At 44.6% G+C, this 17,320-nt stretch overlaps 1 protein-coding gene across 2 annotated transcripts in view; it reads left to right on the top strand.

Moving 5' to 3' along the window:
• Window positions 1-1,233: 1,233 nt before the first annotated feature.
• The window catches only part of rem2 (RAS (RAD and GEM)-like GTP binding 2), a 29,481-nt gene continuing 13,394 nt past the window's right edge, over window positions 1,234-17,320 (top strand). For both annotated transcript variants that reach the window (XR_007030784.1, XM_035635077.2), the window contains exons 1-4: window positions 1,234-1,850; window positions 4,422-4,758; window positions 6,770-6,843; window positions 16,527-16,704. Coding sequence is in view for 1 of the 2 variants with exons in the window: in XM_035635077.2 (XP_035490970.1) it covers window positions 1,839-1,850; window positions 4,422-4,758; window positions 6,770-6,843; window positions 16,527-16,704 (601 nt within the window). In the remaining variant the exon portion in view is untranslated. The remainder of the gene's footprint in view (window positions 1,851-4,421; window positions 4,759-6,769; window positions 6,844-16,526; window positions 16,705-17,320) is intronic.

The following is a 17,320-nucleotide window of genomic DNA, read 5'->3' as shown; positions in this document are numbered from 1 at the left end:
CGACGTGTCTGGAGGCCCGTTGTACTTTTGGAAAAACCCTCTGCTCAGAACAGCAGTGAGCAGAATGGGCTGCGAGTGTGAGTCCGAGAGAAGGTTCATATCTCACGGATTCAGGAGAGGGTTATTATCACAGAAAGGACTTCATCGTCTGGATCAAGTATGTGGTATTGATTCAAGAGTGCGACAGCAACGGACGTCCCTCACCACTGTAGCCTTAAAAAGGATGTCAGACCATTCACTGTCATTTATCAGTATTTAAATCCCACAGGGATGATCTGTTCATCGCAAAGAGCTATTAAGCGTCCTGGTAACACTGGGATGAATACCAATGTCTCTGACAAAGCCCCCTCGATGGGTAGTTTGGAGCAATATAGCTTAAAATGAAAAAAGGAGATAAGACAAAAAATGATGACAGCATTCAAATGTGCTGTTTAATGGTCCTAAAGGCATAATCTTGGTTTTGGAGACGAACAGCATCGTTCCATCATCGGAATTGCATTGACAGTCTACAATATAACCCTAAAAAGCATAAAGCATGATCACAGCCGTAGATCGGCCGTAGGGCCAATGGTCTTGATAGTTGAGTATAGGATAGTCAGACACATCCTTCCCCTCAAACACTTTTTTTAATATTCTATTTCTCAAGCTTAGTGTTCAAATGGACAGAAACAAATCGAACAATTATGGCACCGAACGGATTTAATGTATTCACAATCTGTGTCTTTGTGGTTGAACGCACTTATTGTAAGTAACTTTGTACAAAAGCGTCTGCGAAAATGAATGTAATGTCACATGACACGAACACCAATATCGCTACACTGTTGAAGTATCTCTGTGATCTGAGCCTCACCCAATACGATTTGTTTTGTGGGTTTGATCGTAGGACTTAGTAAGTTAATGGTACTTTGAAGGACTGAAATAGATGGTCGCCAAAAAGAAAAGGATGCTGCAGTTCCGATACATTTCTCCCAGTGAGGTCTTTCACACTCCGGCTCATCAACCCTTCTTCTCGATAAGAGGAATGATGGAATAACGGTTTATTTTCAGTTTGTATCATTCCTCTGTGCAACGTCGAGCGCCCTCTCCGGGAGGCATCCCTCTGCCTCCCTCTGGCGGTCTCTTCACGTCACAGCAACACTAAATGGACAAACGATTGTCTATGGCGAAGGAAAAAAAACACACCAGGAGCAGCCCCAGACCAGACCTGGGTTTGAGAAAAGGGTTGAAGGGAGCCCGTGCACCCGGGCAGATATGTGGCCTGCACTTGAGGAGGGAAGTCAGGGGCACTGTTTGTCCCCCATCAGCATCCCGCTTGCACTCACCCAAGGACGCGCCCCCAATAGGCTACACACACTTTGCTGGAGAGAGAGAGAGAGAGAGAGAGAGAGAGGAGGGGGGGATTCAGGTATGAACTGGAGGTATGGAGGAAGGCACAGTCGCTGCTGGCCACAGGCACAACGACCGGAGGTGATACGTTGGCTCTCTCTCTCCTTTTCTACCTCTAGGACATCGCCTCTAGTTCCGCGCGGAGACGCAGGTCAGGTGTAGCCCTCATCCTCCTCCTCCTCCTCCTCCTCAACCTCCTCACTCTCCATCCTCCTCACTTCACCTTTGCTGAATTTGCCACCGGTGGGCGATTTTTACGCGCCGCCTGTGGCGGGGAGAACTAACATCATGTCGACCGAGAGGTGGTGCGTCTCGTTCGCGCGCCGTCTCCCGCCGCCGCTGTGAGTGTGATGCCGGGTCCTCAGCCTGCACAGATGACCTGAACCGGGCGGCGCCGACCGGAGTCTGCAACCAGAGCACTTGTTCCACAAAGAGGAGATTCACTGATAACCATGGCTGACCAGGTAAGGCGACACACACACACACACACACACACGCTCGCGCGGACACACTCTCACACACACAAGTGTGCATGAGATTTCCGCGCTGTTTTGAATGCAGCACACGCTGAACGTCTCCCAGACGCACAACTTGTGCACGAGGGAATTGTGGTTCGCAAATTAGAGCATCTTGCATCTTTACTCTCATTGGAGACGCTTTTCTGTGTATTATCAGACCTTCGGAGGACTTCCAGTGTGAGTCCGTGCCCCTCTGTGGTGACTTTATTTATATATATATATATATATATATATATATATATATAGGTTTTCAGTCCAAGTTGTATTATGGTTCAAGGTTTTACAGTTGTTCAAGGTATTTAATCCAGCGATCTGCCATGTCTCTCTCTTTTTATCTTTATCTGTGGACCATATTATTCCTCATATGTAATTCCTCTTTACAGTAATACACGTACACACAGATTATTTCAATAATGTAAATTGAAGTGCAATGAGCTGAAGGCTACATGGTCTGGATCAGTCAGAAGCTGACTACATAGAACAAGGCTGCAGCTGGTGAAGAAGCAGCGCTGTGGGTGCAATTTGACATGTCGAAGCGGAGAGAGTAAAAAAACATTGCCTGTAGTATTAATTTTGTATCGTGCACACTGTTGTTTGCCCCAGTTTCTCGACAGCCCGGCGAGAGAGAGAGAGAGAGAGAGAGATTAACCCCTGACACACTGGCTCAGGGTTGTCCAGTGTCTGCCACGTACAGCTCCCCGAGCGCCGTTGACAATGAAGGCCATGCTTAATTGATTAGCTCGTTCAATTAACTTGATTGCGCGACCTCAGTGAGCACGTGCGTGTGCGTGCGTGTGACAGAGAGAGAGAGAGAGAGAGAGAGAGCACAAGCAGTCACACCTTAACCAAATGCTGCAATATGATTTTCTCTACTACTAACTAATATACCATACTATACCATACTTTACTATAGTATTTTATTAAATAATATACCACACTTTAGTATACCTTACCACACTTTACTATAGTATGTTATAAATAATATACCACAATATACCATACTTTACTATAGTATATTATAAAATAATATAACGCACTATACCGTACTTTACTATAGTATATTATAAAATAATATAACACACTATACCAAAGTTTACTATAGTATATTGTAAAATAATATACCACACTATATCATACTTTCAAGTATATTTTAAAATAATAGAACACACTATATCATACTTTACTATAGTATACTATAAAATAATATCCCACACTACACCAAACTTTACTACAGTATATTATAAAATAATACACCAAACTATACCAAACTTTACTACAGTATATTATAAAATAATATACCACACTATACCACACTTTAGTATAGTACACTATAAAATAATATAACGCACTTTACTACAGTATATTATAAAATAATACACCGCACTATACCATACTTTTCAATAGTAAAAACAATGCATTACACAACACATTACAGAATACCATACTATACTGTACTGTACAGTATGGTAATAGCCTAAACTATACCATACTGAGTTAAACTGCTTTACAGAACAATATGAAAACAAGGCGAAACCTTGAAAGGTCTGAGCTACATGACACAGAGCAACACCTTTTCAATCCTACAATCGAATTGCAGTTCAATATAACATCCCTGGCCTGAAACACAAGCCCCGCGGAACCTGCAGGTTTCGCCGTTGGCATTGAGTGGGAGAGGCATTGATTCAGTTTATTCTAATACGTTCCTGTTATTGTGTCAATCCCCTCTAATTAAGCGCCAATACTGTACTTAGCTTTTGCAGGCAGATGCTGTGCCACAGTCGCCCAGGGGTGTCACTGGAGCTAGATTAATTGCTGTATTAATATTGATGAGGGTTGTCTATGGTTGACCTGCTGTAGCGGAAAACACACACACACACACTCACTGTCATGCACATGCAGGCGCACAGTCAGTCACAGACACTTTTCTCAACCTCATCATTGTCTCTGGAGAAAACCACTGACTCCTTTCCCATTTTTAAACAACCAACGTTGGAGATGAAGACTTTATGTTTCTGACCTATTTTGGTGTGAATTCAGGCTGCACTCATGCAGAACACACTGTACAGTCTGCCGCCACCTCGCCACACGTCGGCCCTTATTGCGCACAGCTGCAGCCTCCTCTCCTCTGGCGCTCCCTTGTGTTTTCTTTCTCTGTAAACATACCTCCTCCTCTCTTTGTCTTGTCTTCTCCTCTTTCTCCCCCTGTCCTCATCGACCTGCTGTGTTTCAGGATTCTTTTATCGCCTGCCATGCTTTCTGCAGCCCCCTCACACGCCACATGTCCCTCCCCCTCTCGCAGGTTTCCCTCTGACACACTGCGTCTTCATCAGCGTCTTTCTCTCACACCGCCGCTTATCTGACTCACCTTCGTTATTTTCACCTCCCTCCACACCGAGACACACACACAGCATGAACTATTTTAAAGTGCTGCAGGCGACAACCCCAGATGTGGGCGTTCCAGTCGCTCATTTCTAGACTTACGCACATGTATGTTTATTGTGTCTCTCTCGTTTCTAGTACAGTATGTTTCTCACCACGGCGCCCCCGCTACGGCGAGGCAGCACACCCCTGCCCGTCAAACACCAGCTGCGGAGGGAAGAGGCCGTATCCGAGGACTGCGATTGGATCCCGGGCTTGGAGCAACCCGCCACATTGCCCATCAGTGACACAGCGGCGGCTCGCGATGAGTCCTTCAGCCAATCGGCAGCCGCACAGTCGACGTACCACAGCCACGGCGGGGCATTGCGGATAGTGCTTTTGGGACAGAATGGCGTGGGCAAGTCATCGCTGGCCTTATCTCTGGCCGGGCAGTCGGACAGATCCCTCTCTATAGACTCTGAGACACAAGCCTGTGGTAAAAGCCTAGACAGAGATTCTTTTTGTGGAGAGTGTTTTTGTGTGCATGTGCATCCAGACGAGGGCTGAAAACCTTAAAATCGATCGCAAGGTCTAGATAAGCTTCGTGTGACCAACGCTGAATTCATCTCTACTCGTTCAGCCTTAAAAATTCACCCACTCAAGCAGAGTACTGATTTTTGACTGCTCAGGTTTTCCCTTTCAATGTAAGGAACGTTGACACACGTTGTTAGCACTTTGGGAAATAGACTTATTAACACGATATTAATATCACTTCTTATCTGTCTGCGTAATACGTAGCTGGAGCAGGCAACTTGTTAGCTCAGCTTAAAGGCTGGAAATGGGAGGAGTAACCTGAACACACTATATCGTGTTGGTTTGACACGTACAAAAGCAAAAAATGTGTAAACATTTTTACAAGGGATTATGGACCAGATCACCAGAGATAGATGTTTCCTTTTGTTTCCAGTCATTGAAATAGGCTAAGCTACCTAACACTTATAGTAACAGACGTACATGTATGTGGTATGGATCTTCTCATTCAAGCCCTGCAAGAAAGCAAATCATTATATTCATCTCGTGTATTTAGCTGTTGAGACAGGCCTGATCCACCTTTCTCCACCTCCGACCTCTGTCAATCAGTGGGCGTGTCACACGGTGAACTGCGACGCATGGGGATTGTCAGCTCGGGCTCTCTCAACCATCTGGCTGCAGCCAATCGATACGTTAGTGTCACTACTTCCCTCGCGAAGCCCACTCGCCCCCGACTCACCCCATGCAGTATTCATTTGTGCCGACTGAACTGCACTCGGATTCATGCATCATAAATGAGCAGAAAGAGCACTTTCGTCAGAGTAGCTTTGTTACGCGTTCCCTTGATGGTGTTCTTATTATGCATGGGAATTGAAGACGTGTGCTCCATTATTCTGTGTTAAAAAAAACAACAACAACCACCTTCATCTGTTTAACTGACCCTTTATGATAGTTTGGAATGGATGCCATATGTTCATATCAGCCCCCCCCCCGACTCAAACGACTCCTCAACAATCAATACGTCTTCACCGAGTAATTCCCAGGAACAGACAGCGGACGATTAACGACAGGAGGTTTGGTGCACCTGTACCTAAAAATAGACCTGACGAATATGCATTTAACGTTGTGGTCGTTTTCTAGTCGTTTTCAAGCTGTCATGCAATTACAGATGTATTTCTCTCCCCTACATTTCCTTTTCCATTTTCATTGTAAAATAGAACCCATATTTACATAAATTATACATCTGGCAGTACAGTATATATTATTTATTGTCAGCAAATCACATGAAAAGACCAGAACCGACAATGAACTGATTTACTAAGCCTGATAGACCTATACCTTATCCATCGTTGTCCAGAATCTGTTAACCAATCAGTGAGCATTAACTGGGTAACATATTCTCTCATTAGCTTGAGCGTGGAGACTGCAAATTCAATTTGAATATTCACATTCGCACCAAATATATATTAATCTACCACCGTAAATAGCCAACAAATACACTCAGGTATTTAAGAAAATTACGGCGCAATTTTGGACGTTAAAAATATTTATCTGTGCCCATTTCTTAAGGACTGACATTTTCATTTGGAGACAAATGGGTTTGGAGCTGAGAGCTTTAAACTGCAGGGAAGAGGGAGAGGTAGAAATAAGCTAAACCATTGGTGGTTTTGGGTTTATTCCATTGGCTTAGTTTAAAATAAAAATGTATAATATCACCAGCCTTATCCTTTAAATTGGATCATAAAATGTCCTCATAAAGATAAAGTGTTAGAAACTTTTAAAAGTTCCAGTTTTAAAGAAGGTTTCTGAAGTAGGTCCAGGACATTTTATGACACAGAACAACTTTTTTTTGATCACTGACATTTTACTGAAGGTGCTATTTCGATTAGTTTATGCTACATAATGCATACCGTCACTTTTGTTTTATTCCCAAGTATTTTGGCTTCAACATATGACACGTGGCTGTTTGCCTGCAGGCGAGGGCTACGAGTGCAGCGTGACGGTCGACGACGAGGACAGCAAAGTCATCGTCTTCGACAACTGGAAACTGGTGAGTTACTGGGGTCCGCTATTTCACGTTTTTTTCATTACGTTTTGTTTCACACAGTTTAGACTGTAAAAAAATGAAAAAGTTAGGCAAACTTCAAAGTTCAAGGCAACTTACTTCATTAGATTTTTGGAATTTTAGGCCAACACAGTCAGATTTGAAGAAAATCACCTACAGTCGTGCCAACTAATTATATTCATTATGTTTGGATCATTTATGTTTCACAATTATAAAAACGTAACATTTTTGAGTTCTAAATAATAAGAATTGTAGTGTCACTGCTCACCGGGGTCTGGGGGATTTAACTAGTATATTCAATATGTGACTTTGTCACCCGCCATTAACAGTTATGTTTGCCAAATAAAATTGTGGAAATGGAAATGGAAACTGCATTTAGCACTCAAAGTGCTTCATAGTACAAGTCACATTCAACTTTCCATACACATAGCGTCATCAATCACATAGAGGTTAGGGTTCAGTGTTTTCCCCAAGGACACTTGGGTCCACAGCATGTGGACTGGAGCAGCTGAGGATCGAACCACCGGCCTTCTGGTTAGTGGATGAACCGCCTCCTCGCAGTTGCTCAAATATCTAATCACAGCAGAGACAAAATGTCCGTACTATATTCAGCCGAAACTCTCTCCCTTGAAGAGAGACGAGAGGTGGCTCATGTGGACACGCACCGCTGCAGAAATGATCAGGAGACCCCAGTCCGTGTGAAAACCCCTGCAGAAGAGCCCTGTAGACCCTGTTTTTGACTTACCTGGCCTCCACCTCGGTCGTGTTTTGTCACCGTCAAGTATATATTGTTATATGTATTAGTTAAGTTGAAGCAAATACTTTGCTGAGTTTACAAAGCCATCAGTTAGCCGAGCGATATTCCCAGTGAATCTTTTCATGCTCCGGGGAACTCTTTCCCTTCTTTAACTTCTTCAAGTTTTGTTATTTGTTTGCCTGTGCTTAGGAACTGATACATTTTGATTTCTGTGATGGGCAGAATATTGGTGTGTGGTGGTGAGTGGGGGACTCCTGCAGCTCTGCGTTTTGAAGTCATCTCCTTCCAAAAAGTGGAAATCCCTCTGCTATTACCCTTTATGGCTTGTATTCAAATCTCCAACGAGCGAGAAGATTTTGGGGAGGGCCGAATCTTTCCAGCCAAATGGTGTGAATGATTGAATACAACCCCGTTTTTTTGAGCAGGGAAAAGTGGCAGAGAGCTATAACAGCTTGTTTTAAAAGCTCCTCGTGACACTGAGGACATTGTATGAAATGAAAAACGCATGCGGCCATTAATGCCTATTAATAATGATGATGGAACGGCAGAGCACTCTAATTAGTGTGTGGGCTGGATCGTCCCTGATGCATCCAAAAGCAGATGTCCACTCAGGCCTCAGGGACTCTCCCTTTAAGGTTAAATTATTCACACACAGATACATTCGGCTCTGGGGAAGTCCACTGGAAGCGAAGTCATGTCCTCACCCCCTCACTTTATTATAGCGTAATTGTCTGCTTCTCACCCCCGGTTCTGCTGCCCTTTCCTCCAGCAGCTGTCATCATCTCCAAATCTCCTCGGCCATTAACACTCTTTTTTTTTATCGCTCACTCGCGTCTCTCCAGAGGCCCTTTCCCGCCATGGTTAAATCTCACCGAGAGGTAATTACATTTGTTGTTGTGTGCGTGTTAATACAAGGCAGGCCATTAAGACTGAAGCAACAGACGCAGGACAGCGGGGAGGCTTGGACTAACTCCAGGGCCGTCAGCAGTGGGGGGAGGCAGAGAGAACTGGACAGCATCCCAAATCAGCTGATAATTCGTGCTCATGTTTTGTTTTGTGTTAATGCCCCTCGACGTAAGACACACACGCACACACACAGGGTCAGTTTTTCAGACAGATGTTGTCCAGCTGCCGATCACACATCTCACGGCCCTCGACTGGCACAGCATAAACCGCCAGCACTGCCGGGCCCCAGAGGCAGAGCTTCTGGCCTCGCAGCACGCTGCAAGTGTTCTCCTTGGGGTATCCAAACCTACACCCAAGTTACCATAGCAACACAAACACACACACACACACACACACACGCATATGCACGTACAGGGCTGACTTAATCACTCACTCACGCATAAGATCATGCTCCAACAGTCAGCATCTGATGGCTGTGGGGCATCATCCGTTCTCTGGCCAGCCTGATCAGCACCTCATCCTTCCCTTGCGATGCAAACTGCCAAATAAGACGAAAAACGCACACACACGCTCAGACGTTGTTCGTTTAGGTAATTTTTTTGTGTGTGTGGCTTGACTGGTGTTTTCAGATTGAGGTCTATGGAGCTGCAAGTGCAAGGAGTGGTGAGCGACGAACCCGCTGGCGGGGGCTTATTGTGAGTGCAGAAACGTGTAAATATCTAGACTGTGCTGACGTACGGGTTAGTGCGTCCACATGTAACACTGCCGTCGTCCGAAATGTAAAACACAATGGGATACACAATGCGCCGAAGGCTGAGCGTCTGCGTTTGCCAGATGCTGGGATGTTGTGAGCGTTGTTGACGTCACAGGGGTTGGATGGTTTAAATAAGTCATCCGTGTGCTGAAAATAGAAAAACTCTGGCAAACCTGACCTAGCCAGTCCTTTGCCTTTAGACTAACATTGGTTATGTTGTGAAATGTGTCTCTTAAACAATTAATATATGGGGGTTCAGCATGTACAGTAGGGGACCAAGTGGGGTCACCGAGGACCAGAGGGACCCTCCCACCCTTCTCTGTAATGTGCGTTTGTCTGTCTTGGGTGTCTGTGTTCACGCGTGACTGAATGAAAGAGGTTCCATTCTTTTTTGATGGCCTGAAATTTTTATATTCATGAAAAACAACGTAAAGGTGCGGAGGCCCGGGAAAATGTAGTGCCAACGATAGCATATGTGTGTGTTACTATCAGCGCGCAGAGAGGAAAAGCTGCTGCGGAGGAACGGATCATTTGTTTTTTGCTGTAGCAAATTAGAGAAAAAAGTCCAGGAGGTGATCTAGAAGGAGATAATTACTGCTCGACCACATTCTTTTGCCCGATTAGAAGGAAAGAAAAACATCGTTCCACCATCCAGTTCTTGGAACGGAGACTCATTATGCGGCTGTGTCCGGGGACAATTCTTTCCTTTCCTGTTTTGCTGCTCTGCTTCCCCATAAGAGTCGTTCTGCGGAGCCGTTCCGCTCCATTTACAGTTTCCCCATTTCTTGACATAATCCATGTACACTATTACACTTTCACAGTTTTGTTTGTTTTAGTCTCTGGAGGGAGTCACTCCTCAATTGTTTTGTGTAGAAGTACGTGCATCGTACAGAAGGGACAAATATGAACCACAGAACCTTTTAATATTAAAATCCAACAGACTCCATTTCAGCAACATGTTTTGCATTTTTACACTGTCTTGTCCCATCGAAGAATTTCGCAGACTTGAACTTTACAACTTATTATTATAATATCTGTTTGTTTTTTAAAAGTAATTTTGTTATTTGAAGCAGTCACGGTGGCTCTGAGTGAATAATAATGCTAACTTCTTGCAAACGAACATCAGTAGAAACTGACGCTACTGTGGTAAGCCAGCTGCCAGCATGGTAGCTGATGGTGAAAATCACCTTTAAAAAAAAAAAGACTCTGAGATTAGCTTTTATTTGCGTGGTTTGAAAGTGTCAGTGTTGTGACATATTCTTACTAATAGCATGGGCCACGTAGATGTATATTAGTGAGATAGAAGTGTAGCTAACGGTAAAAATGGTCTCTTCATCCGGTTCAATTTTGGTTGATAAATGGCACTCGACCTAGTTGGTTTAGTAATATAAGCTACAATGTAAACTTATTGTTTAGCATGGTAGTTAATGTGAAAATGCTCAGCTTAGTTATTTGTAAAAGTGTGATTCACAATGGCTTCGCAAGACTGGTGTTTGTGCAACATTTCATGATTCATTCATGTCCTATTTATTCATATCATTTATTCATAACCTCAGTCACAAGGCAAAAGGTAATGAGGCAAAAGCTGATTGTGGCTCCTGTGTACATTTCAGGCACTGATTGGCAGCCGGAATGGAATCTTTAATTTTGGTTTCGAAATTGGTCATTAATGCACAAGACAAAGAACAATAATAGTAATATAATTTGTCAGACAATAGTGCCACGAGCATAACTGATTTACGACAGGAGACAGGTTGAACCTTTTTATTTTTGGCGTCACAATACTTTATTGTGTCCTAAGGGAAATCTTTTTTTTTTATCCTCCCTCTAGAGGGAGGTCAGGGGTCAACCGCACAACACCTGACGCCGGTAAAGATTCAGGGATTTGCTAACGGACACTACAGCAGGGTGGAGGCTCTGCATGCTGTCATAATAAAGCTTGAATCTGGGTCATACAGGGACACTCACCACACTATAATCCTGTGTGTGTGTGTGTGTGTGTGTGTGTGTGTGTGTGTGTGTGTGTGTGTGTGTGTGTGTGTGTGTGTGTGTGTGTGTGTGTGTGTGTGTGTGTGTGTGTGTGTGTGTGTGTGTGTGTGTGTGTGTGTGTGTGTGTGTGTGTGTGTGTGTGTGTGTGTGTGTGTGTGTGAGATTAGTGCCTGTGTATACAGGCAGGTATACTCTGCATAGAATGTCTGCAGCTTCATGCGGGAATGCTGTTATTGTTGGTGACCATTGCTCACGTAGTGTGCTTATGTTTGTGTGTTTGTGTGTGTGTGTGTGTGTGTGTGTGTGTGTGTGTGTGTGTGTGTGTGTGTGTGTGTGTGTGTGTGTGTGTGTGTGTGTGTGTGTGTGTGTGTGTGTGTGTGTGTGTGTGTGTGTGTGTGTGTGTGTGTGTGTGTGTGTGTGTGTGTGTATGGCCTAGCCAGTACAGGCCAGGCCAGATGGACTCAGTCATTTATTTCCTTAGGGAATTGTTGTCTCTGTGCAGCAAAGAAAAAGTAAGGGAGAGAAACAGGGCAAACTCACGAACTCAGCATTCTGTCTGCACTAAGCTTTGTCATCCAATTATCAGATTCTGAGTTAGGGTTAGGGTTAGGGGACAGGACGAGGGGCTTTTCTGCCTCCTTTCTCCCGATCCTTCCTTCCCTTCTTTCCCTTTTCCTGTCTATCTGCCATCCCCTCCATCCATCACTCATGCATCTGAATTGATTTGCGCGCTTTTTCATTTTGCTCCGACGAGCTGTCAGACAGACAGAAAACAAGCCAAAGGGGCAGATGTACATGTGTTTGCTTTTGATGAAGTCAAATGGTAGCACGCGTGTACATGTATTTATCTTTTTTGCGCACTCTGTGGATGTTTGTGCAAGCAGGTGGGGATGTGTTTGACCTTTTGTTTCTATGTAAAGGCAGTAAGCTGCTTTGTACGGTATCTTCCTCTGCAAAGCAAATGACTTGGGATCCAATAGATTGCAATAGTTCAAGATATGTGATCCCGGCAGGGGGGGAGCATTAATGAGGAATGTTCCATCATACACGCACGCGGGCATGCTCGCGTACACTCATGAAAAAAATATATGCTGTGTTTTCTCCCTTTTTTCCCACAACGGGAAGTAATAATAGTTGGAGAGCTGGCACAGCCACAGCATGTTATGCAAATTCTATCTGATAAGTGATTCATTGTCCTCACAGTTAATGGTTGCTGATGTAGTATGTTAGTGTTTGAGTGTGTTTTTTAAGTGCACATTAATGTACGTGTGTGTGTGTTGTCTCTGTGCATAATAAAAAGCTTGTGAAACGTAGAAAAATTCAAGTTTATTCCAGTTTAGCAGGATACTAAGGTCATTTTTTTTCCGACCGCAACTCCACCAAGAGCTCTGAGCAGCAGCGCCACAGTGGGGTCTGCACACACACACACACACACACCATAGACGCCCCTTTTAAAAGAGAAAAGGCACGTCATGTCATGGATGGCTCCACATACGATGCTGTCCGTCATGTTTTATTGGATGTGTTTTTCTTATCTGCACGTCCGCCCGAGTCGGATGGAAAAGCCTGGCCTGTGACCCTCTCTCTCTGATTGGGCGTGATAGGACTCTATTGTTGGCTTTCTATTTTTGAAAAAAAAAAAGATGTATTATGGAGTAAGAGGGCCTGAACAATCAGCCTGTTTGAGTGGGAAGCGGAAGCAGAGTGGTGACAGTCTGACCCCTATGGTTTAGTGTCAGTCAGACCAGTGACAAATGGACACAGATACGTTCAAGGCAATTTAGAAACTGTGTTTACCATAATTCTTCCGCCAGAGAGTTATATCTTCTGGTGTAAAACCTTGCACAGCATTTGATGACCAAGGGATCCTTTTTAGAAAAAATGCTTATTATTGCCTCAAATTGGATTTCAGCCCTTAAGTGGAAGAGACGCTATCAGTAAGATAGATGGTGATGAATGATGGGCGACAACATGAGCTTTTTGTCATTTGAGACATTCCAGGATGTGGCCCAAAGAAACAATCCTCCACCAAAAAACAAGTCTATTTTTCATTCATTGTTTGCGTATTGAGCCAGCTTTATACGTTTGCGGTTTGCATACCAGTCAGATATGGTTATTGGGTTACTGTTGGTTACTGTAGGCCATGTAACGGCAATTTAATTTTCGACAAACAAAACATGGACCACGGCTCCATCTAGACAGAATGTCTGTCCACATACCTTTGGCCGTGTATCAAGTGGAACTGTACAGGAGAATTCATTGAGATAATTTAATATGTCATATTATTCTGAACGCTCAGTGATCCGTGTGCGTATATGTGAGCCTGGCTTTTGTGTTTGTGTGTTAGTCATTGCGTGCTTGCATGCGTGTGTGTGTGCGTGCGTGTACGTGTGTGTGTGTGTGTGTGTGTGTGTGTGTGTGTGTGTGTGTGTGTGTGTGTGTGTGTGTGTGTGTGTGTGTGTGTGTGTGTGTGTGTGTGTGTGTGTGTGTGTGTGTGTGTGTGTGTATGGCAGGAGGAGGTATTGACAGATGGCCTGCTCTCTGTGAGACAGGAGAGGAGCTGCTTAATCGAAAGAGAAGGACAGACAGAGAGAGAGAGAGAGAGAGAGAGAGAGAGAGAGAGAGTTGGCACTCTCCTGAGTTGTTTTGCCTCAGTTTCGATTTACTTGGCCACAGTTTTTGTTCCCGGAGCCTTCCATCGCACTCCTGATCGATGTCCACTCCGATGTTGTTACTCCTCTGCTCGCACAGCTTAGCTTCCCCTTTGTTCATCTCCCTGTGCCTCGGTTGTTTCCGTTCTCCCCCCTCCTCATCCCTCCGTCAGACGGTGACAGGTGGCGGAGCCGCCTTCCACGGCATTGGCTCGCTCCCCTCTCCTCTCCGTCTCCTCTCCGTCTCCTTGTCCCTTTCCCGTGCTCTGCCAAACAGAAACTGCCAAGGCACTTCCCATGAGTTTCCTGCTCCGGGGCTCTGATCCGATAGTACTTGGCTGCTTGCGATGGTGTGAATTTTTCAGGCGCCTGGAACTCTCCGGAGGGCAGGACTTTACCTTCAGGGCTGCGGATGTAGGGCAAGGGCATCCACACACACACACACACACACACAGACGATATGCAGTCTAGGGCTATAAGACAAACTGGGTTATCTGGTGGGAATAACGCGTTCCTGTATTGATTCAGTCGCCACTATTTATGCTTTCGGAGTCCTATTTTCAGTTGAAATACAGATTGATTGTTTCTGCAATTCTACCAGTCAGGAATATGCAATTTTTAGAACTAACACAATTGAAAGTTATAGATTAAAGCTTGCACCGGCCCACCAACAAAATGTGACCAATTCCCTTAGAGCGTGTCCACAGTCAAGTCAAAGGGAAAGACTCTGAGCGTGCAATATAAACTTTATTTTCTGGTTTTGCCATACAGGCGGTGAACAGAAATACTTTGTTGACGTGGTGATAATACTTTAGATTTCCTATTAAGGCTACAGTGCTGTGCTTCGTTACAAGAAACCCCATCTAGATATTGAAAAAAATCATTGCTGTGTGTTTTTCTAATTCTACAGTGGCTCTATTTCTAGAGAGAATCCAACTTGGCATTACCCTGCAGAGTCTCGTCTCAGGTTTTGGTCTTTCGGGAGAACATTTCTTTTGTATCGATTTGTGCTTGTCCTAACTTTGCAACCTCACAGACTGATGGCAGCCTGGAATAGCATTATTAAACCCGCAGAACCTGAAAGAAACTAAATTGATCGCTTTGAAAGAAAAAAACTCTGCTGCTGGATCGGTCAAAGGGAAACATATAGAACATAAGCAGAGAGACTGGTTCTGTAGAATTGCAGAAGCTCTGGATCAAGCGGATGAAGATGTGAATTTGTGAAGAGTGAAAAATATTTCTGTAGTTGTCTTTGGATTTATTTTTTTTAGATTTCGTATTAATAGATTTCGGACGGTTTTCGGCAGCCGAATAAGCTCTAGACACAATATTGGTTTATTGTCACCTTGAATTTTTTCTGACTAACGTGTTAAATAACTGTTAGCACATCCAACAGACAGGGAGCATTCATGTGGGGTTGTTAAACTCTGCGCTCTGTTCACCAGCCGGTTGTCAACTTGTCTGTCTGTTGTCTGGTGTTGGGCAGTTTGTATACAGTTTGTTCGTCTGCGCTTTTTCTTTTTTAGGTGCTGAACATGTAGTTGATGAGAGGAGGAGTTTTGCGATGCCTTCAAATCCACCTGTGGGTTTGTCACTATGAGCGACCCCTTTCCCCACATTACAACCTCCTCATTTACGCCATAATGTTTATGTGTAAATATTTATCAGTGCGTCTTTACCTGGCATACAACGACCCAAGGGGTTAAGGTTAACGACCTTTGGCCATATTCATTAAAAAGCTTTCAATCCTGTGCGACACAAATGTGCAGATGTTACCCTATAGTTCACAACCACATTGAAATTACAGCAGTTCACTAAACCCTTGGACCATTTTGAGTGTCCGCATTTAATATCACTCACCAAATTACCAGACCTTTGACTGATACAAGATTAACAAGATAGTATAATTTGGGAAGTGGCCATGAACGCTTCTTTGATATAATCTCTTTAGTTGCATTCCATATGATTGTTTTGGCTGGAACATTGGTCAGTATGTGGGGGAAACGAGCGCCTGTTAGTGCTCAGGTACAGCCAGGGGAGCCGTGCCACGGCCATGAACCACCCTCAGTGGAGCGTAAACGCGGCCGACAGAATCGGAGAGAGAAAGCGAGACGGGACGATGGAGGTCCCAGGCAGTTCCAAGCTGCTGTTTTTTTCTGCTGGAGCCACTCGGGCAAATTGAGCGTCTGTGACAGCGAGGCCCCGACGGGACGTTGGTGGTCACTGTTAAAAGGGAAGCGTGATGTGCATACGGTGAGCCTGAGCGAAGACTCCTCTGTGACCTCTCGTGGGACAGTGATAAAAACTTAAGTGCCGCCAGCCTGACGTTGGCATTAATGTCCCTTCGATTGGCAGAGTTCCAGCACAACGCCGCAGGGACCTGAAGGAGGGAGGCTGAGTTTGAAAATCCGTGTGCAAGGACAAATTGTCAATTTGTTGATGGCATGAAAGGGATCTTATGTAATGTGTCACAGCTACCTGACATTCCACACCCATTCAGCTGCCACTGGATCCCCTCCTGAGTGTATGCAGAAACTGATCCGCCCCGCCGAGGTGATTGATTCATTACAATGGATGTGATGTGTGTACATGTGTGCGTCTGTCTCCCCAGGAGCTGTCCGCGTTACAGTGCGACGTGTGCATCCTGGTCTTCTCCGTGACGGACAGGCGAAGCTTCCACCGCACCGCCCAGCTCCGCCTCCTCCTCAGGGAGTCCCAGCCACAAACACCGATCATCCTGGTGGGCAACAAGAGCGACCTGGTCCGCTCCCGGGAGATCAGCTCCGAGGGTAGGTGGCGGGAGGGACACTGGCCCGTGCTGAGAACCTGTCGTACATGCGTCCTGTGGTTGGATGAGGGAACTGGATACGGCCACAGCATTTACATTACATTACATTTACATCTTGCATTACAGCAACAAAAAATCCTTTCGCAAGCGTCTGTAAAACTGTTGACCAGACTATTTAATCTGCAAACAAAGGCCAATTATTACTCTTTGTATTACCATTTTAATCCATTCCATTTCGTCTTCTTCAATCTTTACTGCTGCGCCTATGTGGTGGAAGCTAGAGAACTTTTTTTGACTGGGCGTCATCGCGGAGTCTGGTATCCAGATGTTACGATAATACATCTGTGGTGTCTCATCAGCTGTGTGCGTAGGGATAAACAGTAGAAAGAGAGATGCTCAGTATTTTAAGAGCGTATCATTTAGCCTTTTCTAAAAACCTAGACGCAAGCCACAATGCAAGGGATGGAAGTAGATTAGTTCAGCTTTAATGTAAGATGCTAGTGTAACTGGAAAGTAGCTTGCTATCTACAGGACTAATGTAATCCAATGTTACTTCCTAGCGCAGGGGTGGGAGCCTTTTTCCTATCAATGGGCGATTTAAAATTTCATAACACACT

The sequence above is a fragment of the Scophthalmus maximus genome, chromosome 5, assembly GCF_022379125.1.
Source record: "Scophthalmus maximus strain ysfricsl-2021 chromosome 5, ASM2237912v1, whole genome shotgun sequence".
Lineage (NCBI taxonomy): Eukaryota > Metazoa > Chordata > Actinopteri > Pleuronectiformes > Scophthalmidae > Scophthalmus > Scophthalmus maximus.
Note: the sequence above shows the minus strand (reverse complement) of the source record. Positions and strands in the feature narration are given on the sequence as shown.